At 38.4% G+C, this 27039-nt stretch overlaps 1 protein-coding gene across 1 annotated transcript in view; it reads right to left on the bottom strand.

The window, feature by feature from the left end:
• The window catches only part of DPP10 (dipeptidyl peptidase like 10), a 202318-nt gene that overhangs the window by 105096 nt on the left and 70183 nt on the right, over positions 1 to 27039 (bottom strand). The window contains exon 4 of the mRNA XM_005415744.2: positions 18595 to 18669. Within this exon, the coding sequence (XP_005415801.1) occupies positions 18595 to 18669 (75 nt within the window). The remainder of the gene's footprint in view (positions 1 to 18594; positions 18670 to 27039) is intronic.

The raw sequence follows: 27039 nt of genomic DNA, 5'->3' as shown, positions 1-27039 counted from the left end.
CAAATAAAAATAGACCTTCGGGACTAAGAGAGTACTTTATGCCTTAAGCTTGTCATTCATGAAGATGTAGTCAACACTGCTTGATTACTTATACATATTTCTTCATTTAAAGGTTTTATTATGTCTTCCAACAATTTTCATGAAGCTTGTAATTGAATTCCCCCTTGTGCCAAGCTGTTTTTATTTATTGATTTTATAAGTAAAATCAATAGAAAATATTGTCCTCTAGAATTTTACATTTGCTACTCCAAGGCAAGTGAACAAAAGGAAAAACAGATACTGTGCATCAGTGCATCGAGATCATCTTTTACTGTTAAAATTACTGCGCTTCTCCAGGTTTTAGTTGCCGTATGTGGAACCAGAGATACCGTGTTTAAGCAACAAGCAGAAAATGAAAATAGGAAAAAAACCCCGCTCTGATCAATCTTACAGCACTTTGCAATATCACTTCCTGGAAGCTGCAGTAATACCTGATAGCCCAGGAGAGAGCAGCAGGGGAATTAGGCAGGAGCACAAGGCAGGGCAGCCCTCTGTGGTGACATCCACAAAGGATGGGGCCAGTCCCTGCCTGTCCACAGCAGGGGACAGTGTGGCTGTGACACTGAACCTCCCAGTGCCCCCAGTGCCTGGCCACAAGGCTCTGCCCAGCCTCAGCCCTGCTGCCAAGGGCAGCCACTCACAGCCTCAGACAGCAGCAGAGTGGCATGAACGGCACAGGTCACCCTTGACCAGAGAGAGCAAAAATCTCGTCATGATCCCTTTGCACTCCAGCTACATTCACCGCCTGTCAAGCACACTCTCACAGGTCACATTCACACTGAGTATCAGGACTCACAGCTATGCTTTCCCAGCAACTGATTCTTTCCCTTTATTCCAAAGCAGAGATTGGATGCTAATGCTTAGCTTTTATATTTTTAGCTTTTATATTTTTCAGATTCTGCACTGCTTTAGTGTGCAGTTCTGAGCTTCATACTAGGAGACGGTGAGCTCTCTTCACAGAGTAGGGAGACAAAACAATTCCTGCTCTAGCTAGGGACCAAGGACAAATGGTCCAAATCTCAGCCCCAAGAGCATAAACAGGGGACTGAAGACAGAAAAACAAGAAGGATGGGACTTCATAATCTAAAGCTGTAATTGGACAATTAACTCCAATATGCAAATGGACCAGAACATACAAACATGTGAGACCCCAAGACCAGCTGTCCATTTTGTGACCATTTTGGTTCACCTTGGGCGCAGCCCTGGCTGGGCTCTTGTGCTGCCCAAGGTGGATCCATTGAGGCCTTCTAATAAATACCTACTTTATTCTTTAACTCCATCTAGTCTCTGTTCTAGGTCAGCCTTCTCAAGGCATCAGTATCAGAAACAAATCAGAGAAACAGAACAGCTCTCAGAACACAAACAGTACACCAAAACCTTGACATAAATATATTCTTAAACCACTTTGGAATTCATTATTGGAAGACACTGTGGTGCATACAATCTTTACAAGTGATGAAGTATTTAGAATGAGAACAGACTCCTCCTAATTCTCCTCTTATCTGTAGATGAAATTCTGCTTATCCAAGGTAAGATCTAGATGACAGTTTTCTGTGTCTCCTTATGAACACACCCTTCACTGTCTACAATAAAGTGTGTTGCTGAGTAAGCTTTGATTTCAAACTTATTTAGTCTGCTTAGGTATCTTTGTACATTTTGAGTCTATTGACTGGATTCAACTCACCCTAATACAGTCACTTTAATCCACTGCCAAAACCTGAGATGGAGGAAAAAAAAACCCTAAGTACAGGCTTCACACTATTATTTGTTATTTTTGTTTCATTTAAGCTACTCAAACCTTTCCCTTGACTAACATAATCAAGTTGAAAAGATGGAAAATTTTTTTGTCTGAATTTCCCAGGAAGACAAAGATCCTCCTCTTTGTCAGTGGTAACAGTGGGACAGAGCAGGAATTCACTGAACCAGAGCTCCTAAAAATTCATTCCAGTATCAGAAAAGTTTGCTTACAAACACTTCTTTATTAACTCACTTTGATGCTGAATGGTTCTAGGTGATAAAAATTTTACAGTGTATGTTTTAAGGGAAAAAAAAAACAACAGAAAAAAGGAAAGGTAATAGATTATAGATGAATGGCACAGAGATAGGCAGGAGTATTTTGTGTAGGACTGGGAATAAATGAATTCAAGTGATTTGAGAGTAGGAAGTCATCAGGGAGAAATATATCAGAGTTGAAAGATCAAAGGGATCAAATGTAATCAGCCATGGAAATCTTTTCATGTGTCACATGGTCCACCTACTTCAAAATATGAAATTGGTCCTCTTCCATTACTATTTTTCTCCTTTGCACTATGTTCACTTTGGTTCTGAAAGTATTCAAGAATCAGTTTATACTTTAAAAAACTTGTCAAAGTCTTTTTAAGTTGTTTTTTTATCACTGGAACAGCTACCATAAGCACTGAGTAATGAGGAGACCTCTCTTCTGTCAAATGCATCCCACTTCTCTCAAACCCAGACTTTGCCAGAATTTCATGCACAGACTGTTTAAGATTCCCCCTCCAGCTGCACAGTTGCTGCCTCTGCTCTGCCACTGGAAGAATGACCCTGAACTGCCCTGCTCTGAAGGTTATCACTTTTGACTTATTCTTCTACCTTATAGTATATTTCATTTCTTTGTTCTGATGTCAACACTGTCCTTTAGCATATAAAGCCCTGCCTCGCCTCATCCTTTTAGAAAACAAACCAAGCATTTTTAGCTCTTCTTATGAGACAGCACATCAATCTCCCCAGATTTTTTCAAGGTCTTCTTCCTCACTTCTTGAGCAAAGAAGAGAAAAATTGCTCCGAGAATTTAAAAAAAAAAGTCATGGAAAGTCTGAGATATCCAATGGAGATTAACTGTCAGAAGAAAGACACATTAACACAGATATCCTGACTACTGCTTCTGCACCCTCCTGTGCAAGGCCATGTCAGCTCCCTTTCCAATCTCCATGGCAAATTGATTTACTGCAGATGTGTGCAAAGGCCTGAAGGTAATCTGTCTTTCCCACCCTAAGGTACTTTCATACAACTTTTTAAGAATTATGGAAAAAGAATGATTTGTTGTTTTGCCCATTATTGTTGTTAGAGCAAAGCCACATAGTGTTGCCATTTAATATGCTGCTCAAAGAAAATAATGCAAGGCCAAGGTTATTCAAGACAAGTGTTTTGCTCTTATGAATGCAAAAAGTGAGTTGGCAAAGAATTTTATCCCCAACAAATAAAAGATTCAGTTAAGGATACATATTTTTTTTACATAAGATGACACTTTCAAAATAAAAGCTTCTTGTTGAACTGTGTTTTTCCTTTGGCATATTGGAATTTATGTCTTGTAAGGAAAAAACTGAAAAAAAATCATATAAATAAATGAAACATGTAAGAAACACAAATCTCTGAGAATCTATTAATTTACAGTGCATTCTATAAATCTTCCTCAGCTAACAATAACAAAAATCATTATTTCCAAACTATTTTATGTGAAGGATTAGTGTGTCACTTTCATGAGATTTCACAGAACCACAGAATTGTTCAGGTTGCAGTGAGATGACTGAGCCCAACCATTAACCCAGCATTGCCACTAAACCATGTCCCAGGTGAAGTGACACATCCACACAACCTTTAAATACCTCAGGGATGGTGACTCAGCCTGTTCACACCAGACTGAACAGAATTCACTGAACTTGCCTGTCTGGTGTGAGACATTGCCACCAAAATGAGGCTAAAATAAAGGTTTTCTGTGACCACCCATGATCCCCCACAATTAACAACACGACACCTAAAGATCTACTTCCAGTAAAGTCCTCCACAGAAAATTCTCTTGGACATGTCAAGAGTGCACCCCTCTGAACATGAATTTTTTCCACAGTTAGACCAAATAACTATCAAAAGCTTTTTTATAAATATATATGTGTGTATATATATATATCTCCAGGCATACTTTCATGAAATATTCTCAGGTTAGAGTAATAAAGCGGAAAGTACAACAGAGATGAAATTTGATAGGCCATTTGTGTAGTAAACTACATCTCCACAGCTCTTTAATCAATGTCCTGAACCAATTACCACTCATTATTTTTTATGCATTGTAAGAGAACACATGACCATATATCACTCTCAATGATCATAATGTTTTATGCTAATTTATTATGCTACCATATATAACACCTCAAGGTTAAGAAGAAAAAGTCTCAAACATTTCTGAGAGACATATAGCTCAGGAACTGACTTTCATTTCCATTATTTAAGTAAATGTATATATTGATAGATATGCCATCCACTGTCCATTTGGAGTACTTTATCAGACATAAAAGAGTGGAAGTAAGGACCAAGTTTAGCTGCCAGAATTTTTCATCTACTGCATTCATTTTTTACTCTGAATATTATTTCAGCTCATTTCTATACATGGGAATGTTTTGTAGCCTCAGACTCTTTGGATAGCCCATCCCAGTGGCAAGAACTTTATAGGAACTGGGATGAACTGGGCCACCCTTCCAGCCCACGACACACAGCAGCACTTGGCAGGAGTGAGACCATCTGCCCAGCTCACAGAACTGCTCTCCACCAGACAACAGATCCAGTTGGGGTCATTTAACACCTCTGAGCTTTAGACACAAGCAGCAAAATCAGCACAGGAGCTCTGCAATCAGCCATCTTCTCACATTTAATGCTTCCTAAACACGCTCCGGTCTCACTCTGTAGCCAAATCACAAGGAGCTGCAGAGAGACTGTGTGTTCTGAATTCCCATTTTTCCTTGGCTGGAACACACAAAAGATGGTTATAACTGATTTATCTATAAAACTATCAAATATAAGACAAGCAATAATGAAAGCAGATATTACTAACTGTGGCAAGAAGCAAAATAATATAGTAGGCAGATTATGGATTGAGGATTTTTTGAGATCAAGAAACATGTTTGAAAAGGGAACTTTCTCTCTTAGGGATGGAGAGGAAACAAGAAGGAAAATTAAATGAGTAAGAGAGTGAATAATATTATCTGGGAGGGCATAGGATTAGGCAAGTTAAAGCCTCACAAACACTAAATGAAGTAGAGAAAATGGAGGCAAGAAGAGAAAAGCTAGAGAAGTGGAAAAGGCAAAAAGAGAAGCAGGGATGAGATTTCTCAGTCAGCTTGGTATTTTTTAATGTGCACATGGAAGTATACACAGAAAACACAGCAGGAGTTTGGGAATGCTTCCTGACAGAACATAACAACAAACCACTAGGATAAATGGAAAAAGCTGCAAGCTTCAGACTATTAAGAGATAGAGTAAAAGGAGGAGTTAAGAATGCCATATCACTGGATATCAGTAATAGGAAAGAGAGTGGGAGAGAAGAGCAATCTGTTCCTCTCTGTGACCTCTGCTGATTCTGTGGTTTTCCCCATTCATTTGCTTGTCACATTTTCAAGTTCTAAAATCCCATTTCACTGTAAGGTTGCAAGAATTACTGGAACACTAATATAAGCAAAACCACCCAAATAGACAGCCTTTCTCTGAATATTCAAAACAGTTAATGATGTTCTGCTATTTTTGGAACACTATACAAATAGGACATAAATTGCAATGAGCTACCATAACTTTAATACCAAGCTCATATTTAGATTTTTACTTTCCTAGCAGTGTTCACTGTATGATGCATTTAATTTCATCTGAGATACTGAAAAAAGAAATTACAGCACTGCCAAACCAGATGGCTGCTCTGATGAATACCACAGCTGAGAGCCACAGTGAAATTCCACTCACTAGAAATACTATCAATATACAAATTTCCTTTCTCAACTTTATATCTGCTCTTTTGGGGAGGACTGATTTTTACATGCCTCAAGGTGTTGGAAACCAAACTTCAAATTTAATTGCTGCGTTTTTATTTTATGTGTATATATATTAGTTGAATGGTTTTTAAGTTTCCTATGGGGAAGTCTTATCAACCACCCACTCCAAATGCTCCTAATCTTTTAGCAGAATGAAGAATTAAGCCTAATAATACACTGCAAAATAGCCCAGTGGTTTTTCAAGTGAATTTTTTATAGTATAAAATATTTTAATAAAAATTTTATACATATATATTTTATATTTATAGTAATATACATACGGGTGACAGAGAAAAACCTGAGGCACATGAAAAAAAGAATGATTACCTCAAAAATAAGACAGATCTAAGGTCTGTAACATTTATACAAAAGCCTTGCTTAATTTCAAGGTACAAGGTTTGATTACAGAAAAATTAACTGGGAAATAGCCATATACTCCCCATTAAAACAAGTACCACTTTCTAATTTATATTTAACTACTGTTTATTTACATTATTTCAGGTAAGTTCTTCAGTCATTATGGCCACCTGAGCCTCTGTGGTAGAATTCCAGGTTAACAAAACACAACATTTTCCAAAAAAAGACTCTTCACCTTCGACCAACATCCACAGAAATGACAAATATAAACCTCACAGCAAAGGGTTGAGACCTGTACAGTAAATTAAACTATTTATGCAGTCCACTCTCTGAAAGAAGCCTCCAAAGAAAGGTTACATTAATACCAATGATCTGCCCTGAACCTGAAGGACATTTTGATGAGCTAAAAGCACATTTAACACCATGCCCTTTAAGATCTTCATTATGCTGCTGTATTAGAACTTCCACTGCTGTTAGTGCTGCTGACTCAGGAAGACATGGGGGACTAAAATAAAGTAGCACTGGCATCCTGTGCTAGAGAGACACAAAGTTACTTCTGCCAACTTCATTTTCTGTATCTTCCTAAGGACTGAAATTCAAAGGGTTAAGGGAAACTAGAATTGGACTCTGTGATCCTCAGGAGTCCCTTCCAACTCGGAATAGCTGGATGTACATTTACAACACAAGGTCTACATGCTACCAGTAAGGACCAGAGACAGAAGTCCATTGCAGCTGTGAATTATCTAAATGAATAGATAATCTACAATATATTTATATAAATATATAGATAATATTATATAAATATTTATATATTTATATAAATATATTTATATAAATTATATCTATAAACAAATATAGAATATCTCTCCATATTCTATATAGAATATATCTATAAACAAATAAACCATCAAAGGGTACAACAGCTCGTGCTACCAATTGACAGAGCATGAAAACAAGAACAGCTTTTCCACAGCCAAACCTCTCCCAGGCTAATCTAGTCATAGGTATAGATTCTTCCTCCTACCTCTCCTCCAAGATAAGTTTAGAAAAAGGTGATTTTTTTTTTCAGGAATACACTATGCAAATGCAGAAATCATCCATCAGAGCATAAATGGGAGTTGGAGCTGTTGAGCAGACTTTGTTAGATCCCAGTGTCAGACCCCGGGACAGCAGAGAGACAAGGGATTATCACAGGACAGGCTGAGGTTCAGATGTGCTTTGCTCTGAGCACGAGCTGCTGATTTCCTCTGCTCTGAGAGCCCAGCCAGCACTGCTGGTGGAGATCACAGAGGCAACCAAAGGCCAGGCTCATCTTCTACTCCTGGAACACAAATCCCAAGGAGAGAAGAGCTGATGCATTTAGGAGTGGCACCACTCCAAGCACAGCTCCCCAAGAGGGAGGAGAAGCAGAGGAACAGACTGGCTCACTCTCCCCTCTACAGCCTCCTAAACGTGTTAAACCAGCACAGCCACACGTGTCAGATCAAACAGCAGAGGAAGGGCCAGAAGAGAAACCATGGGCACACCAAGCTGACAGGGACAAGAACTTGAATCAGCTCTTGTCTCAGCATCCACAAAAAGCAGAGGAAGGTCACATTCAGGAAGTTTTCCACTGGAGGAAAACAGTTTTAAAATATCTTTAAGATAATGACAGTGAAGATGGCAATTAGAACCACTGTGAGCTGACAGTGCATCAGGGCCAAGTGAATTGCACTCAAAATGCTACAGAAAATAACAGTGACAGTAGCAGGCTGTCAGAAGTCTGTCACATTTGTCCCTAAAGAGAGGGAACACCATGAGAAACAGGTTGACCTGATCTTCACAAAGTTATAAACAAACTACAGACCTAAAGGCCAACCCCCAGCACAGATGAGCTGTTGCAAACATTGATAAATCCTCTACAAGATCCTGCTGAAAATCCTGTGCCTTACTCATTGTCCACATGGCTGCTGCTGTCACACTGTGGAGATGACTTTATTACATTTGTGTGACAGGTGGACAAGGGCTAATCCAAAAGTCCATTTTAAAGACAATGGAAGAAGTTCCATTGACTTTAATTGCATTTTCATCAAGTTCAGAAGTGATAAGCACTCGAGGAGCCTGCTAGATAATGATGGCTACTTGAATATAAAGTTAATGATATTTCCTATGCAGTGAAAGTGTAAGTCTGTGGAAGAAAATTAAATTCTGATGTGCTTGCACTGGATCTCTGAAGTGTGACAAGCAGCTCTGGAGCACCCATGGCACCCTCTAGGCTTTTGATCCTTCTTGGAAGGATCTTGGCAATTGGGAAGAGCAGACATTCTCCATGGGACAGTTTTTAAACAACTTTCCTCATGTTTTGGACCATTTACCATTGTTAGAGGTACTAATACTTGAACTTGTCTTTGAAGTGACTGATTTTTTCCAGAACAGTACCAGGATTTTAAGATGTCAAGACACTTTGGTTTTTTCTGCTTATGAAAAACGTGCAAACAAAAAAGGCTGACACTTCACCCCTGCTGAAAAAGTTTGAGTTAATGCAAAATACAAAATTTCCCTTGTTCATGACTAAAAACACTTGCTAAGTATGTCATAGTTACACCTTCAGTTTGTGTATTTTATTCTTCTGACCAGGAACCTGCTGTTCAGAATTACAAATAAGCTGCAATTCATGAGATCATGCTATGATTTTTTTCAAGCTACATTTTTCCCCAACTTGTCTATTTTAAGCAAAATTTAATTATTATTCAATGTGCACTGCTGATAGAGACAGAATTATGCAGAATAATTGAAGAGCATATTTAGTTTTTTCCCCTCTCACATTTTAGAATAATTGGTTTCCAGATTTGGCCAGCCTGTTTGATACTTAATCATAACAAAAACTGATTGTGAACCTTCAGTAAAAGCTTAGGTTTTAACTTTTTCTGATTTTCCTCATTTTTGCAACAGAGAAATATTTCAGGATTTCTTCCCACCAAACATGATTGATACAGAGAGAATGTAGAGAGAATGTTCATGTGTCTGGAGCAGCAAAGGATGAGATTTGTAATATTCACAAAGACATGGAAATGCCTGGAGATTACAAACCTAATCTAAATAAGAGTATAGATAAAATTATTGAAAATAGTTTAAGGAATATTTACATATTATTTGAATCTTTATGAAACTGAACATTGACATTTACTTTCCTTCTTGGAGGCTGCTCTAAAATATAATGTTTGTTTGGGTTTTTTTTTAAACTTGTGAATCTATCTCAAGGGGGAACACTCCTGGTGTGATGGTGCTGACTCACAGACTCAGCCACAGTGCAAGATCTCAGGCAGCCATCAGCTGAACTCCCTCAACAAAGCAGATCAGCACTGAATCCAGACCCAACCAGGCCCTGAAAGTGCACAGTCTAATTAGGCTTGACTGTATTTAACACCTGAAATAAGAACTGCAGATTACATTTGGGAGCTTTGGTTTCAGGACAGCATCACTGGCAGAGTTCAGTCAAAAGATGCAAGAGAGCACGGACCAGACTGGAGAGGCATTACCCTTTTTGCTTTGTGTATGCTTCTACTTTGTATTGTTATTTAAATTCCAGGATATTTTAAACAAATATTCAGTCAATATTTATGTACACATAAGCATGTATATGTGTATTTAAATACATTCTTATGGATCATCCCTTCCCCATGCCTGGAAGGGTTCAAGGCCAGGTTGGAGGGGCCTGAGCCCCTGGGCCAGTGGAAGGTGTCCCTGGCCATGGCAGGGGTTGGACTGAGATCATCTCCAGGGTCCCTTTCTACCCAAACCATTCTATGATTCTGTGACACATCTACCCTGTGAAAACCACCATGGCTCCTTTACAGAGATATTTGGCTCAGTTTTTCTGAAGATATTAGTAAAAACAAACTGTACTGTTAGGGTGACTTTAACCACATGCCAGCTCAACGGTGAATATTATGGAATCACTCTGCCTCTTAATTTCCATGAAAAGTCAAAACCAAAATATTTTAAAAGATGACAACTTTGGGTTTCTAGACTGTGCTTAAGCATTCTATTTCATATATCAATACATCTGAAAAGATTCTTTAGCAAATGCTGTTAAGGAAAAGAACCCAACAACCAGAAAATCACTAAGTCATCCCTAGTTTGTAAATCTAATTCATAACACTGCAGCCAAAGAAAGATGTTAATTGCTATTGGTATAAAACTCATGACCACTGACAATATGTACTATTTTGGCTGCAAGACTAAAATTCTGAATGTGTGATCAATGACAATTTTAAGATTAAGTGACCATTTGGGATTACATTCATCAATACTAATGGTATCTTATTTAAAAGCTTAATGAGAAAGCTATAATGCATATCACATTTCTCAGTAAGAAACATTATTATTGAATTTCAGAGAGACACTATTATGAAAAATGAAATAAAAGAAAAAAAATCTCATTGTTTAAAATGGATTTTTAAAGTGTATTGAACCCATGAACTGGACTGCAGGCATTTGCTTAGAGGACTACTTTTAAGGTAATTCCATCTTGTTTATTTGCAGTCCATATGAAAAGAGTGTGTCTAAGTTAGATCTCAAATTAGTCACTATAGACCATGAGGATATCCACATCAGATAAAACATACATGGCATTTTCAGCAAAATGTTTTAACATAAGGGGACAGTGAGACCCATGAAGCGATTTTGCTCCTCAGAGGTCGTTTATTCACAGTATTTGATGTGAGCCAGCTCTTGTATTTGAGAAATCAATAGGAGTAGCAGTTGAAGTAGCAATGATTCATGCTCAGGGTAAAACCTGTCAAAACTGAAAGATGTAGAAAATATTCTTTTAGTCCTTATTGTTTTGGTAGAGAGGAAGGGAATTATTTTTTAGGAGCACAGAATATAGAATTGTTAAAAACAGGTGGGTGCATCAGTTGAGTCTAGTTTGTGGTGAACTCTGGCAGATCTCAATCCAAATTAAAGCTCTGTTCAGCTTTTGCAGCCTTTAACAGCTACTAACACAGTCCCCAATTAGGGCTCACAACAGTCCTTGCCCTGTTATTTATTCAGGCTGTCCTTGCTTGTCTTTCTTTTATTAAAACAGCCTCTTGTTTTTTATTTTGTTGTTTGGTTTTTTGTTGTTTTTTTTTCCATTCAGCATGGTTGAGGAAGACTTGTTATCACATATTTTGATAAGAAAAATAATTTCTACCCCATCTTCTAAAAAACCCCCAAACACTACATTACCAGTGTATAACTGGCTTTCAGTTGTACATGTTTCCAGCACACAGAAGAGATATGTGGAATTAAAAACATCACAAAACAGCAGAGAAAACCCCAACACCTTTAAGACACTGGGTTTTTCTGTCAGTGGGCTGTGACAGACAAACCCTTCACCTGCAATGGACATTTCTGGGTCATTTCTGCACATTTTCCATGCGCAAGAGAGGAACAGGGAGGATGTGACAGTTGCCAGTTTCACGGCAGAAGGCAGAACTTCTGCTTTGTAGAATAAATTGTCCAAAGATTAGGGGAACTGATGAATTACACAGTGCAATATTGCCTGTTTCTATAGCATTAGCACAGTGGGATTCCAGCCCCCATGGATTATTATGGGATGTAGGAATACAACCACTCTGAAAATCAGGGTTCTGTTAAGACTGAGTTTCTAAGCTGCTGGATCTTGGAAACTCAGCTGGGCACCACCTAGGTCCTCCTGAAATAACAGTATTCATACTTGATAGGAATGACAATACTATTGAAAAGAAATACTTTTTCTGTCAATAAACATTTTCTTTGAAAAGCTAAATGCCTTCATTCTTCCTCAACAACTGCAAAGTACAATCTTCTTTTTAATACTGGCTTTGAACAAGAAACTGAAACATGAATTCAGATTTTTCAGCTCTGGCAACTCTGAACAAGGAAAAAAAGGCATCTTCTACCTCAATTACAATTATTTATTTTGCTTACTTCTAAAATGTGAGGTTGAGCAGCAATCCTGTAAGTATAAATGGAACAGACAAACTCAGTAAGCTACCTGAAAAGCAGTAATACCCTGCCTGATGTGGTTTATTAGGAAAAGTGATCTATTTTTTTAACTGCTACACCAGGCTGAACTTGCATATATGAACCAACACATCCCTTATGAAAAACAGGAAGTGGATGCATAAGGACTGGTATGTGACAAGGGATATTCCCTTATTGGATGTAAAGAAACAGTGTAACATCCAAATACTACTCCGCTTTCCCATCTTTTTAGTTCAATTTTTTATTTTTAGAGGAAAAAATTGTGACAGTTCCAGCCCTGTCCTGTAGGCCACCACAGTAACACCCTGGCAGAGAGCATCCCCAACATCCCAAACACATCAATAATTTTCCCACAGTAGTGCAGATATATGCAGATCCTCTACACATAACTCTGCTACTTCTAGTAAGTGAGGCAGTAACCTGTCTGATGGACTGAAGGCAGCACTTAAAGGACTACAACTCAACAGGAATAAAAGATGAAGTCTGTTTTTCAGACAAATACAAAACAAACATCAGTGTCCATGATTCTAACCATAAAATAGACTCTGTTTTCCCCACCATCCATTTATGGGTGCTGGTTGCTATTGCATTTTGCCACATAATTGAGATAAAATCCAGGATAGAATTGGGACACTGTAAATTCACATGAATACTCACTCCTGAGGGATAATTCATGGTAGTAGGTGGTGTCATAAAATTCATTTGGCCAGATTTTACAACAAAGCACATCATCTCCTCAGGCAAAGACCTTGGCTTTTTATACCTTTAAAATGCCTTGCTTAACTGTGGAGCTCTATAAAGTCAAATATATGAAAAAGAAGAGCACTATGCCAAGAAAACCTACAGCCCTAGTTGTTATTTTACCAGACTCTGTCCATCTAAAACTTCAGCTCAAAGTAAAACAACAGCCTTGAAAAGGCAAAAATTTGAGCAGCCTAATTCCACGAATTGCTCAATATCTGACCTTTTAAGCACCCAGTCTTGTCATATCTAAGAGAGGAATAAAATATATCACAAAAACTATTTGCAAGAAATAAGCTCAGATTTTGGGGGTGGATCTCTCTTAAAAATCCCTTCCTATTTTTTTTCCTTGCTGCCCTAAAGCTGATAAAAATTGGTCTTTCTTGTTCTTGACAGGAGATAAAGATGAATGGGAAAGTCATGTCAGGATCAGACTTTTATTTACGATCTTGTAAATTCGGGACTGTGCACATGCATGATTTGCTTCTGGACTCATCTCAAAATGAACAAATGAGAGATGAAAGATTACCCTGAGCACCTGCAGAAATACACATGAAAAACAGGTTTATCTAAAGAAACAGGCATTTTTGGAGGAAAAAGGTGATAGCATGAATTTTATATCAGATCTTTACTTTATAGAGAGCGCTACATAAAATAGTGTTGGCCTGATCGCTGCTGCTTTAAAAAGTCTTTTGTTATTCCTTTGTATGAAATAATCTTGTTGAGAAAATCCTGTTTTCAGGTGCTAGGTGACAGATTTCATTTCATCTTTGTTAGGTGTGTTTCCAGCCCTTAGCTGATATGTGGATAATGCTCCTCATAGTCAGACTTCCACAAACAGTGGATAAAATATCTTGAAAACACCTGCATGCATTAAAACCAGTGTTGTGATTAAAAATAAGACATAGTGCAAGGTAGTTTCTTTACCTCTTAACTTTTTCATAACAAAAATCCACAAATAAATTTCACTGACCCAGAGGTACTGACAACTGAGCATTTAGTTTCCACCTGCTTGGAAGAAAGATAATCTTCTAATGCAGAACACATACTCATAATTTAAGACTTCAGTGAGTTCTTCCCCTCATGGATTCTCCTAATTTGCAGACAAAATCCTGAAGATCCTTTCAGTGCACTTGAGTAAGTCAGTATCAGAGGCAATTCTAAAAGCTTGATGAGAATGTCACTTGTTTGTCCTTCATTTGCTGTAGACCGTGGTCAGTACTCCCTGTCATATAAATAGATATTATAGCAGCAAATTGATGACAGGAATCAGCACAAAGCAGAAAGTAACTTGGGGATTCTCTGCTTCAAATGCTATGTTGGAATCTTGTCTTTAATACATTAAACTGAAAATATTCAGATATACTTTTGAACTATTTCTACTGGATGAGTGACATTCAGATCTAAAATTATTTTTCTCCTTCCTTTCTGAAGAGTATTGGGTTATTCTTCATCCTCATCTGACCATAAGAAGTGTTAAAATCTATTTCTTTTAAGCTATACATATTGTTTTATTAAAATTCTCTAGCAAAAAAAGATTACAGTTTGAAGTCCTAATTCAGGAAAAAAATTCCTTTTTTAGACAGTATTTAAATGCTCACGCTTCTAAACTAGAGCTGAACTTTAATCTGTTTTTAAGCACATTTCTGAACCAAGAGCTAAAAAAATTCACATATAATTATCTTGTACTGAAAACAGAAGATGATGCCTTATTAATAGAAAAGAAAATAAAGTAGGAAAAATTCCTGAAGCTTGGCATTCAAAAGTGCTTTGAAAGCAGGGAAAAGGAAAGAACAGTTTGTTTGCAGGGAGGGAAGAAAAAAATCAAGGATTTCATCACATGAGGAACGAGAGGAAATGATCTCATCTACTTCTTCATTTGCTCTTCTGTGGCAAATTATGCTCTAGCAAGAGCACCGGGAGAACATGCCCATGATGTCTGAGCAAAAACTCACTATTATCTGGAAAAAAGCTTTTTTTCATTTCATGTGGAGTCCAGGGACAAGCAGGGACAGTCTGCTGAGGGATGTGATAACAAGTTAACACCAAAGTTTCCTAATGGTAAAAGAATTTCTTAGCACCTTAATTCTCACTCTTCTGCAAATTCACTGCCCCATTCTTTACCATTAATGCAGAACACAATGTCTGATTTCCATTTCCTTATCTAAACTATAAATCAGATTTTGGTAGTTGTGAATTATATCACCGGAAGAGTGAGAAAAGTTTAAAATACCATTTTAACACAGTCCTTATTGAAAGCAACAGCGAAATAATCTTTCCTCTTGAAATCTCAACTGGCTTAGATATGCTGTCACCCAGAGTGTCACATTCTTTGCTCACACCTTGACAATCTTCAAAGGAAAATCAAAAAGATACAGCCCTGCAAAACTGTCCCCTCCCTGCATACAATAGGTACAATAGTTTCCCTGGTGCTGTCTTCCCACTGTCCCAGAAGAATGAGGATGGCCTGACATCCAGCAAGGATGTCTGAGCTCATTTCCCAAATTAGTTTCTATTTCTGACCTGCTGCCTTGCACAATGAGACTTTTTCAGCGACGACAACCAAATTGTGGTGAGCTACAGACAGAAAGACCATGTGCACTGCAGCTGAGCCATGGGAGCTTGGAAAAGTCAGAAACCTTGGAGAACTGGTGAAAAGCAATCCAGAAGTGTGGAGAATGATGGAATACTGCAGCAAAGATCACACAGAAAGGACCTCTACAATCACCACTGCCTTGGGTTCCGAGAGGAAACACCAGACAGCTTGGGCTTGTGTTCTGTGACCTGCTGGGAAGGAGATGGAGGGAGCCTGACATCCAGAAATCAGTGTACAACACCTCCAACTCCTTAGCAAAAGAGCTTTCTTCCATAATATTTTCACAGAGTTCGACCAAACCAGCTGCTATGCCACATGAAATGGTTTTCGTCCATGTATTAGGCATAATTTAAATGATCCAATTATTACTTTTGTATTCAAAGATGGCTTATTTTCATGCAGATTTATGTTTCGTTATGCATAGAGGATATTGTTAATTGTGCTGACACAACTGCAAATTTAATTAAAGTTTGCCATTCCAAGCACAAAATAGATTAAAGAAAATGCTGACAACAGTAAAATAAATATTTGACTATTTAATTTAACATTTATTTTTAATCTAAACATCAAAATAACCTTATTCCTAATTACAGTTTCATGACAAAATGTCTTGAAGAAGTATTTGTCTCTATTTCCCTCCAATCTGCTCAGTTGAAATACACTAGCTTGTTTACAAAACTGTTGATTAATAAATCTGTTGCAGCTGTATTACTGTATGTTGCAAAGAGCACAGATTGATGTATGTAAACAACCATTATAATTTTAAAAACCCAAATTCTTCACAGTCTTCAAAAGCAGAAATCCCATCAAATACATTGCAGGACAATTACACACCTAAATCTTAACAAAGAAGGAAAAATAAGGGGCAAACATAAGGTCCAGAGACCTGTGGCAATTTATAGCAGATGGAGAGATCAACTAAATACTTATTATGAGTTACTTGTGGTTCCTTGAACTGGGTATTATTAGACTCAACCATGTGCTGTAACTTTGACAATAAGGAAATCCTCAGCTTCATAAAAAGTTACATTCAAAAAGGCACAAAGAAAGAATCTGGCCTGGTTCTACTGAAACTAACTGGAAACTCTCCAATTAAGTTATGCAGCTTAGTATTGATTTTAATTTTATAGTCAATAAATTTAATCATTTACACTTAGCAGCTGGGGGAAAAAGAAAGGTAGACAGGCAGATTTCCTCTCATCCAGATGCAGTAAGTCTGGCTCTGAGAAAAAAAAAAATTCCTAAACCACAAGAATTATGAACACTAACTTAACCCTTGATGTAATTCAGAAGCATTAGTTAAGAAGAAATATACAGGCTTTGCATGCCTTTTCTCCAACAGATTTGGAGGAAACAAAAGTGCCTTACCAGTCTAACAAATCTGCCAAAAGTCAGAAAATTGGGAGGAAAGAATAAAAGACTTTCCCCAGTTACTCACAATAACGTTTTTTGCAACATCTGAATAAATTGTCGTACACGATTTTTGGTGGTTCTTCCACCTTAAGCAACACATTCAGGAGCTAAGGTATTATTTACACCTGAGTGACAACGTCCAGCTATTAGGAGTTTTAGGACCACCACTTGTAGAAGACACAACAATCACAGCACGTTCTTGGTTTGAAAGCCACGAGCTCAGCTGGAGCAGTCTAAGTGACAGAAACCTCACCCAAAGGCACCCAGGACTGCCACCACAAACTGCTGCCCTGCCCCTGTTCAATTCTCTTTTTAATTACTTCTTGTCAACATAGTTGAGCAAAGAAAACCTCTAGATGGAAAATGTAAATGCTGCAAACCTCTTTCATCTAAGTAACTTCACTGTGAAAGGACAGAAAAGTTTCTTTTTGCAATGAAACCAAGATTGAAATACAGAAAGAACTGCAAACTGAGAGAATCAGCATACACTGAGAGGTCTCTGCATGTCAGTGGACCATCTTTATCATGGTGTTAACACATTTAGATGTAATAAAGTGTGACAGATACTTTCATGTTTTCCTTATTTACCTTTATCAGATATATACATTAGTACCAAGAAAATCTCAAAGGGAAAAAAAAAAAAAACAAACCAAACATCTAAAATCAAAAATTCAATAGAACAAATGAGGAAATTAAGTCAGTATGAGGGATTATTAAATCTTCCACAAAATAAGAAGCAATTAAGAAGGGAAGCAGCAAGGATCGTGTATTTTTCCGACAGGAATAAAACTGGAACCCTTCACCAAAAAACCAGTGAACTGAACAACAGCAGCTCTTTCCTATTGATATATGCATATTATAAGCAAAGTTTGATCTGGAATCCAGCACAACTGGTAGATGAAAACCCTATTTGGATGTAATATCAAGTTAACAAATCACTTTACATCAACACTGTTCGAACAAACAAAACAACCCAAACTTATTCCAGTAACCACTGAGTTCATCAACCCAGAATTATTCTTTCATGAAGAGCAGTTCATGTTTTAGTAGCACTTTTTATACAAGCACCAATATACAGAAGAAATTAATAAAATTCATGAAGTTTTTTTTTCTTTCTGTGTTACAAGATTTATCTTGGAAAACTCTACATGGTATTATTGATCAAAACTCTTTTTGACAATGTAATAGCCTCCAATACTTCTAAATAATATAAGAAACAAAGAATACACTGCATTATACAGGCTTCCAGACTATCCCACTTCAGACTCCTGAAGACAACAATAAAAATTCCATGACGTGAATCAGACTAGACCTTTTGTTTTGTATAGTCCATAAATTACCAGCGCAGCTGTTTAAAACAGAAGGAATATCAAAAGACAGGATTGCACATAAACAGGCAGTAACAGAGCAGTTTAAGGGTTAGAAAACCTCTACAGCAAAAACCAGCATGGCAATTTACCTTCCTGAGAACCAGACAACACCTCCACACACATCTCAATACAAACTTCCCCATCATTGAACCAGAAGGTTTTGGGAAGAGAAATCAAGTACACAAGTCATAGCATGTGGAATTACAAATGAAACATACAAAACAACAAAGCTTTTGGAGTTTTGATTTAGAGGCTCTTTGATTAGGAAGGCTTGGCTTACCTGTTTAACATCATATGCAAGAAGAACAAATCTCAAGTCTGGTGAAACAGAGTATCTTGATGCTTTGAAGGTTACCTGCAATGAAATAACAAACAGTAAAAGTGAGCTAGCAATAGAAAAGCATAACATCCCCTTTCACAAATTTTCCTGCACCTCATTTAAGAACTCCCCATTCACAAGACAGAATTGGTTTAGAAAACCAAAGTAATTTTCACAAAATAAGGACTCATTAAATAATTCTTAGTCTAATTAGCTGGTATTAGCACAATAGCAACAGAAGAATTTGGCTTCAACATTAAATACCAATGAGAGGCTGATGAGTTTTTTATCATCACTACAAGGACTAAGTTCAAGGATAATAACTATAACCAAGTCATTCCCAGAGAATGAAGGAAGACACATCAGTTGGAACGATTAAAAGGGAGATTCATCACTAGGCTGGCCTTAAAGATAACATGCAATAAAAAGAAAAATTGTGCACTACATCTTTACTGTTTTTCTTTTAACACCACATATACAAATATTTTGCAAAACAACTTGAACCAAAGCAAAAGTCTTTCTTAAAATAAAGAAAATTCTCAGCGGAGAGAAAAGTGAAACATAAGGTAACAATACAAAACTAATAATGTTTTACATCCACTCAAAACTACATGACACCCAATTGGATTCAAGATTGTAATTTCATCAAGGGGTAATGTTGATGTCAGAAATAATTTAATGAATCTACTGCATGAGAAAGATAAGAATGTGCTTTAAAGGGCACTGAAGGAAGTAATTTTAAATTAATCTCAAGACATCTATTTGCAGAATGAAAGGAAAAGGAAGAAATGAAAATGCAGATAACAGAAAAAAAAACAGGACATAAAAAAACAAAAACAAAAACAAAAACCAAAAACCAGAACCACAAAGCCATAAAATGAAAATAAATAAAAGCAGCTATGTAGGACAAGAGATATCCACTATTTGATTTCTTAAGGATCTTGTTCTGCTTAGCCTAATCCCACCACTGCAAGCCATTGGCACTTCCAGGCAATACCAGCAAGAACTACTTGCATATTCAAGTATGGAGTGCTGTGGATTTGAGATTTAAAGTCTTTTGAATCCCACTAACCTTGTTTATTCAGCTTGCACTCACCTGCAAAATTTTATTTGCCTCCAGACACAAGGTGTACATTCCATGCAAAAAAACTGTATGGTAATGGGATTTGGGCAAAATAGTTTTCTTTTTGTTAGCATAATGGCATAATTCTTGGTAAAAGGAGTATAAAGCTGTGTCATACTTTTTAAATGTTTTACCTCAGAAATAAGAACTGAAAATTAGACTAGCAGAAATCATGTGCTTATTGCCAAAGCTGATAGCAACACTGACTTCTTCAAATTATCATAAAAATATTATTAGTCCTTTTATTTAAACCTGATTTACAATCAAGCCTTTAATAAATAGATGTTTAATTCTAATAGAATTGAAGAGAGATTTCCCTGACTTGCAGTGATAATAATTTCCTTAAAATTCTGGTTTTGAATGGGTTTTTTGGTAAAGACAAGCACAATTTTGGCAATTAATTCAGAACGCCTACTTATATGCACAGAAGAAGCCCTTACAGATTAAAAACAGAAAATTAAATCTCCTGAGTCATTCCTCCTGCAAGTAAACTCAAGATCTGTGAGTTACTTAAACAAAAGACAGAATTCTTTTTTCCCCCTTTGCAAACATGTCCAAGGGATTTCATCAACCAACAGCTGCCTGACCCCATGGCTGAGGAGATTAGACCTGCTGGTGAAGGGCTTGAAGAGAAAGTTTCAGTCCCTGCTGTAGGAGATGAGATGTATGCCACACAAACTTCTGGGAGATCATCTATTGGGCCAGTCTCTACAGGGGTTAGATACATTTATTCATTAAAAAGAGGCTTGAGAGGACTCTGACCCCAAGGGTTATTCTCTTCTCAGGAGAACACATTTCTGAGTTTAAGAGGAAGTGTTGGGGAAATACCACATTGGAAATACACTAGGAATTAAAAACCCTCAGGTGTCTTGTTATCTGGAGGATGGCTGTTCCACAGGTCTGCATATCCCCAATTTCTCAAGGTTCTTGCTTTGTCAGGAGTTATTTAGCCTTCATTAAGGAAGACAGACCTAAATGCTGCCCCATGTGACTATAACCCTATGGTGTTGCTGTGCTTATCTCTAAGAAATTGAATTTTGGACAAATAAGCTCTGAAACTGGGAGAAACAGAGCTGCCTAATTAGGCAGAGTCCAGGGATGCAGGGCTGGTTTCCCTCTGCATCCCTGCTCAGTACCAGCACTTGGGGAGTGGGGCAGTCCAACCCTGTGCACTCCATGCACACCCTAATCCCTTTCCAAAGGCAGAACACAAGTCAAAAGGGAAGGGAGGTTCCTTGTTTTCTTCTACTCAGCCCCATCAAAAGTTGAAATCCCTATAAAAACATCAGCTCCATGCAACCAGAAAACACTCAGACTGGAGAAATTGCTGTAATCCTTGAACTGGTTACAGTCCACACTATTGCATAATTCTGAGACAAAATAAATTTGGGGTTTTTTAACATTTGTGCACTGTCTTCCCTGCTTAATTCACACACCTGTCAGCCACTTTTCCTATATTGCTGCATTTGACATAATTTCACTTTTTCAGACATAAATGATCCTTACACCTGATCCTTTATTCCTCACTCAACCAAATCTCCCACTGACCGTAAAATCAGGTCTAGTCATATGAAACATTGTATTTCTAGCTTTCTTTGAAATACCTCCTGTGATAAGAGTTTTAATTCTTCTCCTGACAGTGATGCATGATGTGATGACCTCAGTGGTCTCACTGCCACCATAGAATGCAACGGTAAAAACCAAATCCGGGCAAAACCACAGAATTTGAACGGACTTTTGTCCTTCAGCTTTCCAGTTTCCTTCTCTCATCCACCTTTCAGGAACTGCTAAAATATAGTTTTGCATGAAAAAGAATTGGCTTTTTTACCACCTTTCCATATAGGTGATTAAAACACAACATAGAATTCCAGTGAACAACATATTCACAAATTTGATTTCCAATGTCAATATTTCCTTCTCCTTCTAACTTTGCATGTTATGTGTGTTTTCCTGTTAACAGTGATACCCATTATGATTGTGTTTAAGAGATGCTCTGCATCCTCAGCAAGGGCCCCTAGCATCAGCTCTTTTTATTTCTCCTGTTTTCTTAAACCCTAGTTCTTAGCTACTGATGTACTGGTGACTCTCTTCATCTTTCACATACTATTAAATGTTTGGGTTACTGGTTTTGTAGATTTTAACTACTATGACATTTAAATCAGTGCCTTATTCATAATCTTTCAAAAACACAGTATAGAGCAGATGAAGTTATCTCTAATTCAGTCTAGCCCAGAGCTGTAAAAATATTTTTGTAACATGTATACTTCACAGTTTTCTTTTTCCATAGTTTCAGTTGGATGGTTTTAAGTGAAATAATATATCATAGTTAAAACTGATTTAAAGAAATGTTCACTGTTGTGGAGTCTGCTTATTTGTCTGGTTTGGGCTTTTTTCCTTTAGGCTTACCCCTCCTGCTGTTTCAGTTTCTTGTGCTTCTATTTTCCCCAGAACCTTTCATCTTCCACACTCCTGTTATTCTCCTTCTCCAGCTTTTTAGTGCTCCCTTAACACACATTTAGGCTTTATATTTATTTTTTTTATTATTCATCCAGAAATGAACTATTTTAAGACCTTCAGGAATGTTGCTTTAGATCCTGGTGGCAACCAGGATCTCTCTATTGCACAGCTACATCTGTATCAGAAATTTAACTTAATGATGTAGTGGAACCTCAGTGGCTGGGGGTTCATCAACATTCACAGGTATCCAGCTCCACTTATCAGACAGGCATTGGCCAAATGGCATAAAAGGAGTCAGGCAGGATGGAATCAGAGGAGCTGCCAGAGGAGAAGGCATTTGGCACGTCACAGTTCCCTTGGGAGGCACTGGCAGTCCAGGGAACAATGGGATTCTCCTTCCCTGCCACTGCTGTGACTGAAAGGAGAAGATGGACCATGAGAAAGCAGCAGAGGGTGGAGCCCAGCAGAAGAGCAAGGCTGGAAACAGGGAACCTCTGAGAAAGACAGGTTGTAATTAGAAAAATGTGCTATAATTGGAATGATGAAAAATTTGGGTTTCCAAGGTTACGTTTCTTAATGCGGTGCTTCTTGTGTCACCTGAGCAGTTAATCTAGACCCAAAAATTCTGCAATTCCAGGAGTTGGAATTGTTAACCCTCAGGTTTCCTGTCCAGTTTAAAAGACACATATGCCTTAAACCATGACCTCAGATGACTTCTATGCTCTCAAAAACAGGAACCAAATTCCCCAAACCCACCTGCAACTGTAGGACATAAAAATAGACATGAATCAACCATGAGCCTTGCACCACCACCTCCCTGACAGACAAAAACCTCTAACCAGTCAATCACAGAAGTTTTTCCCTCTCACATTTCCCAGGAACACAGACATAATTAACCCTTAACTGCATAAAGGAACAATCTTACCAGGAATAGTATTTAGAGAAATCCCACACAGAGTTGCCGTAACCTGACATTTTCACATTTTTTATGGTGAAACCTCCTTCTTGGACAAAACTTGGACAAAAACCAATGGCCACCACCAAACCACAGTGACTGCAAACCCTTGCATCTGTCAGGCTTTCCTACCTTGATGCACAGTGGTTCACTGCAACAATAAAGCCTTCCTCATAAAAACCCCTCTACTGAAAAGGCTGTGCTGAGAGGGTTATTGGACACCCAGAGGAGCGTGGGAGAGTAGAGAGAATGTTACAATATTCATAATCACCTATTTACAACATGTGTGGGTCATTAAAATGTCCAGTGTTGCAACAACTAGTAATATTTATGTGGTTATATAATGTTATTTAATGTATTTACTATTATTCACCCTTTCATTAATCTCTTATGCAAGGTTCTTAAAATACAAGCACGTAACCTACTCTTGCAATTAAATCTACATTAATCAACAAAAGAACTGTAATTGCATTATGATGTTGCACTGAGTTTCATGTTAAAAGAGGAAGGTGGTGTGGTGGTGGGGAGCACAAAACAAACCAAAAAAGTACCCAAAGGAAGAGAACAAGGAGGGCTGTTTATGAACAACACTCTGTGAAACACCACAAAAGAGTCCCTGCCAAAAGCTCTGCTCAGACTGAAGCTCTCATTCTCTGCTTTTGGCTGCAAGGCCTCCACAGGGCTGTCACAGCTGGGCTGCCACAGCCTGACCCTGGTCCCTGAGCCAGGACTGCTCCTGAGGCAGGACTGCTCCTGCTCTGTCACCTTCTGACACCAATAGCAGGCAGCAAGGCCCTTCCCTCTCCACCTTGGTGTAAAAGATGGTCCACAGTAACACAGCAACACAACAGGCTGCAGGATGTGCTCCTGACAAGCCTCTGGAAACAGGTTTGAAACTCAGCAGTAATTGTTTGCTGTGCACCATGAATGCAGTTTCCCTTTGAGCTTGAAAGGAGTTGTGGAAAGGCACAGAAATCAAAGGGCACAGCAAGTCAGGAATTACTGGGGGTTAGAAGAGTACAGCTGGACAATTTTCACAAACTGAAAACAATTCCACTTGTGTTGCCTGGTATTGAAAACAAATCAACAGATTCAAAGTTTATCCCATCATGAACACTCCAAAGCCTGGAGGAGTCCCAGTAGACTCATTTGTGACAGAGGACCCTGAGTGTTTGTCAGGGTGTGTGCATGGAATCTGAACACATGCACCACAAGAGCAGTGAAACTGAGGGCTAAAAAAAGTCTTACCACTTTCATAATTATTGCAGCTCTTTTAAGAGGGAGAAATGAAGGCAAAACTTCTGCAGGTTTCTTTCAGAGAATTCAACACATTTGGAAAGCTCCATACCAGAACACAGAGTCCCTACACACATTTTCTGTCCTCTCTGTGCTTGCTTTTTCCAGTTTGTTTTGTGTTTAAGGGTTGTAAAACAGGCTTGAGAAGCTGAGCTAGAATAAGGAACCAGATGGACAACTTTCCCTGAGCTAAAGGATCCATGTGGTCCTGCATGCTCTCCTCTCCAGCTTGTGGCTGGGCTGTGTGTGTGAACTGGTACCCTGCTTTTACTCACCCTAAGGAACAGGCAAAAGCATTCAACAAAATGCTTCCTAAACACTGAAATTCCTTAGCTAAATGTGTCATAACGCCACTGATTTTGGAAGTGTGAAGTGCAATAAAGTATTGCCAAGTGCTGAAAAGCTGGTATGTTGTCACTTAGGATCACAGTGATAGGCAGCCCAGGCAGATGATAGAGAACATATTGTAATCATGTATCGAGGCAGCATCTCAAACACCAGGATGCCACACAGTGATTAATGTCTAGGGCTTTTTCTGGCTCCTCTTCATAGGAGACTGGCCCAGCCTCCAGCTGTGAACATTTATATGCTGCTGGCTAAGGATATTAACTGTTTATTAGACAGCTGAAACAGGAGGGAGGGACTACATGGATACAGTCAGAGGGAAATGTGTATTAGAAAACATCCTTAAAAAATAACACCCAGAGATGTCAACAAATATTCTTTGTGATTTGCAACCTACCCTTTTCACTTATGGCACTGTATTTGTTACCCATAATATTGCTTTGCTGATAGATTAATTATATAAAGGCCAGACTGTTTTACTAATTGATTAAAGAAAAGGATTCCATTCCAGAAGAACATGAGAATTTCTTCTACTTCTAAATAAAACCTGATTATACTGGAAGAAAAGTACTTTAATTCAAGAACTGGGGATAGATACTTCCCCAGTGTAAGAGAAGTGGGCATCCCAGCATGACAAAACACTAGCCTTTCTTCATTCCAGGTGCATGACTATTCTTAATGGTACTTTTAAAGGTTGGGGGATTTTGTTATTTTTATATATGTTAACATAGGTTTTTTTTAAAAACTGCAGCCTGCTTTTTTGATGATTCACCTACTCAGTGAGCACAGCAGATTTTCATTAGGGCTACCTGGCTTCTACACAATAAGCAACACAAGGATAAAGGATGTGTACTTTGCAGGAGAGTGGCAGTCTCTAGGATGCAAAAGAAGAGCCAGCGATCTGTGCCCAGTGGAAGATTGCTTCAGAGGCTGAGCAAGGAGGGGAAAAAAGAAAATCTCCTCTGAGCTGCTGATTCAAGCACAGTCCAATCAGGGGTGACAAAGAGTCATTACTTGCCCCTTTCCTCTGCACAAGGAGTTTATCACAGCAGTTCAATTCTCCATGGACAATTATCAACATTACTGAGAAAACCCTGCCATTTCTCTGGCTGCTTGAGCAAAGGCAAACAGGAAAGCAAATGCAGACTGAAATCAGACTAATAACTCCCATCAAAAGGTGACTCTTCCATGACTAAAACCCTTTGATAGGGAAGAATGAAGGAACTTGCATTGCCACTGCCCGTGTTGGATCTCTGCTGTATTTTTTATTAATCCAAGACATCTCTGCAGAGTCATTAAACCACCACCATTCTAATTATGCACCGATGATTAAGCAGATGTGACACTGAGCGAGGAAAATGTTTGATTAATGATCCAGGTGTCTAACTTTAGAAGATTACATTTAGCAGTGCAAATCTGGGGACACTCAAGCTCAGAAGAACAGGAGAGCTTTTGATTTCAGCCCGCCTCAGTAACGTTATCCTGTTTTGTTGGATAACATTAACTGTTGGCCACCACGTCAGACAGCACAGAACATTTCCCACTGTTCTCTTCCAAACATACACCAACAAACTTGCTGAGCCTTCTGCTCTCTTTTCAGCTTTTTATTATACTTCCTTCATATGAATACTAATTGCTGGAATTGACTATTTTTAAGTATAACACTCTCAACTTTTGGCTGTGTAAAGAGAGGAGCTCTGCAGGAAAAAAAATACACTTAGGTTTTTATGTTTTTCACCCATAATTACTAAATGGTTGCTTGAATATTACATATTTTGGATCAGTTTCTCACATTTCTAATTAGTAGCAGATATCTAGTGTCTAGAGCTCACTGGGTTTGTGTGGATTGAGGATAAATCTGTTCCATAAAAAGCCCAGAGAAGAACAACTTTGCAAAAAGCGGCGACACCCCTGGTGTGAAGCAGCCTGTCCTTCCCAACCCATCATCAGTTGGCAAGGCTGGGGTGCCATAATGGCCTGAATAGCCTGTCATGCTGGCACCACACTCTGCAGCACAGGCCAGACACTTCCAGCCAGAAGTGTCTGAATTCCTCTGTGATGAGACTCAGGTCTTGGCATTAAAGTCAATTCTGCAGCCAGGGATGCCCATGCAGCTGCCCCTGCTCAAGGATGCACTGAAGGCACCACACAGACCTGGCACAGGCCTGGCTGGCCAGGCAAGGGCTCACACAGCCTTGCATAAATGGTTAACAGGGAAAGAGCTTCCTAA

Source organism: Geospiza fortis, unplaced genomic scaffold (genome assembly GCF_000277835.1).
Source record: "Geospiza fortis unplaced genomic scaffold, GeoFor_1.0 scaffold112, whole genome shotgun sequence".
NCBI lineage: Eukaryota > Metazoa > Chordata > Aves > Passeriformes > Thraupidae > Geospiza > Geospiza fortis.
Note: the sequence above shows the minus strand (reverse complement) of the source record. Positions and strands in the feature narration are given on the sequence as shown.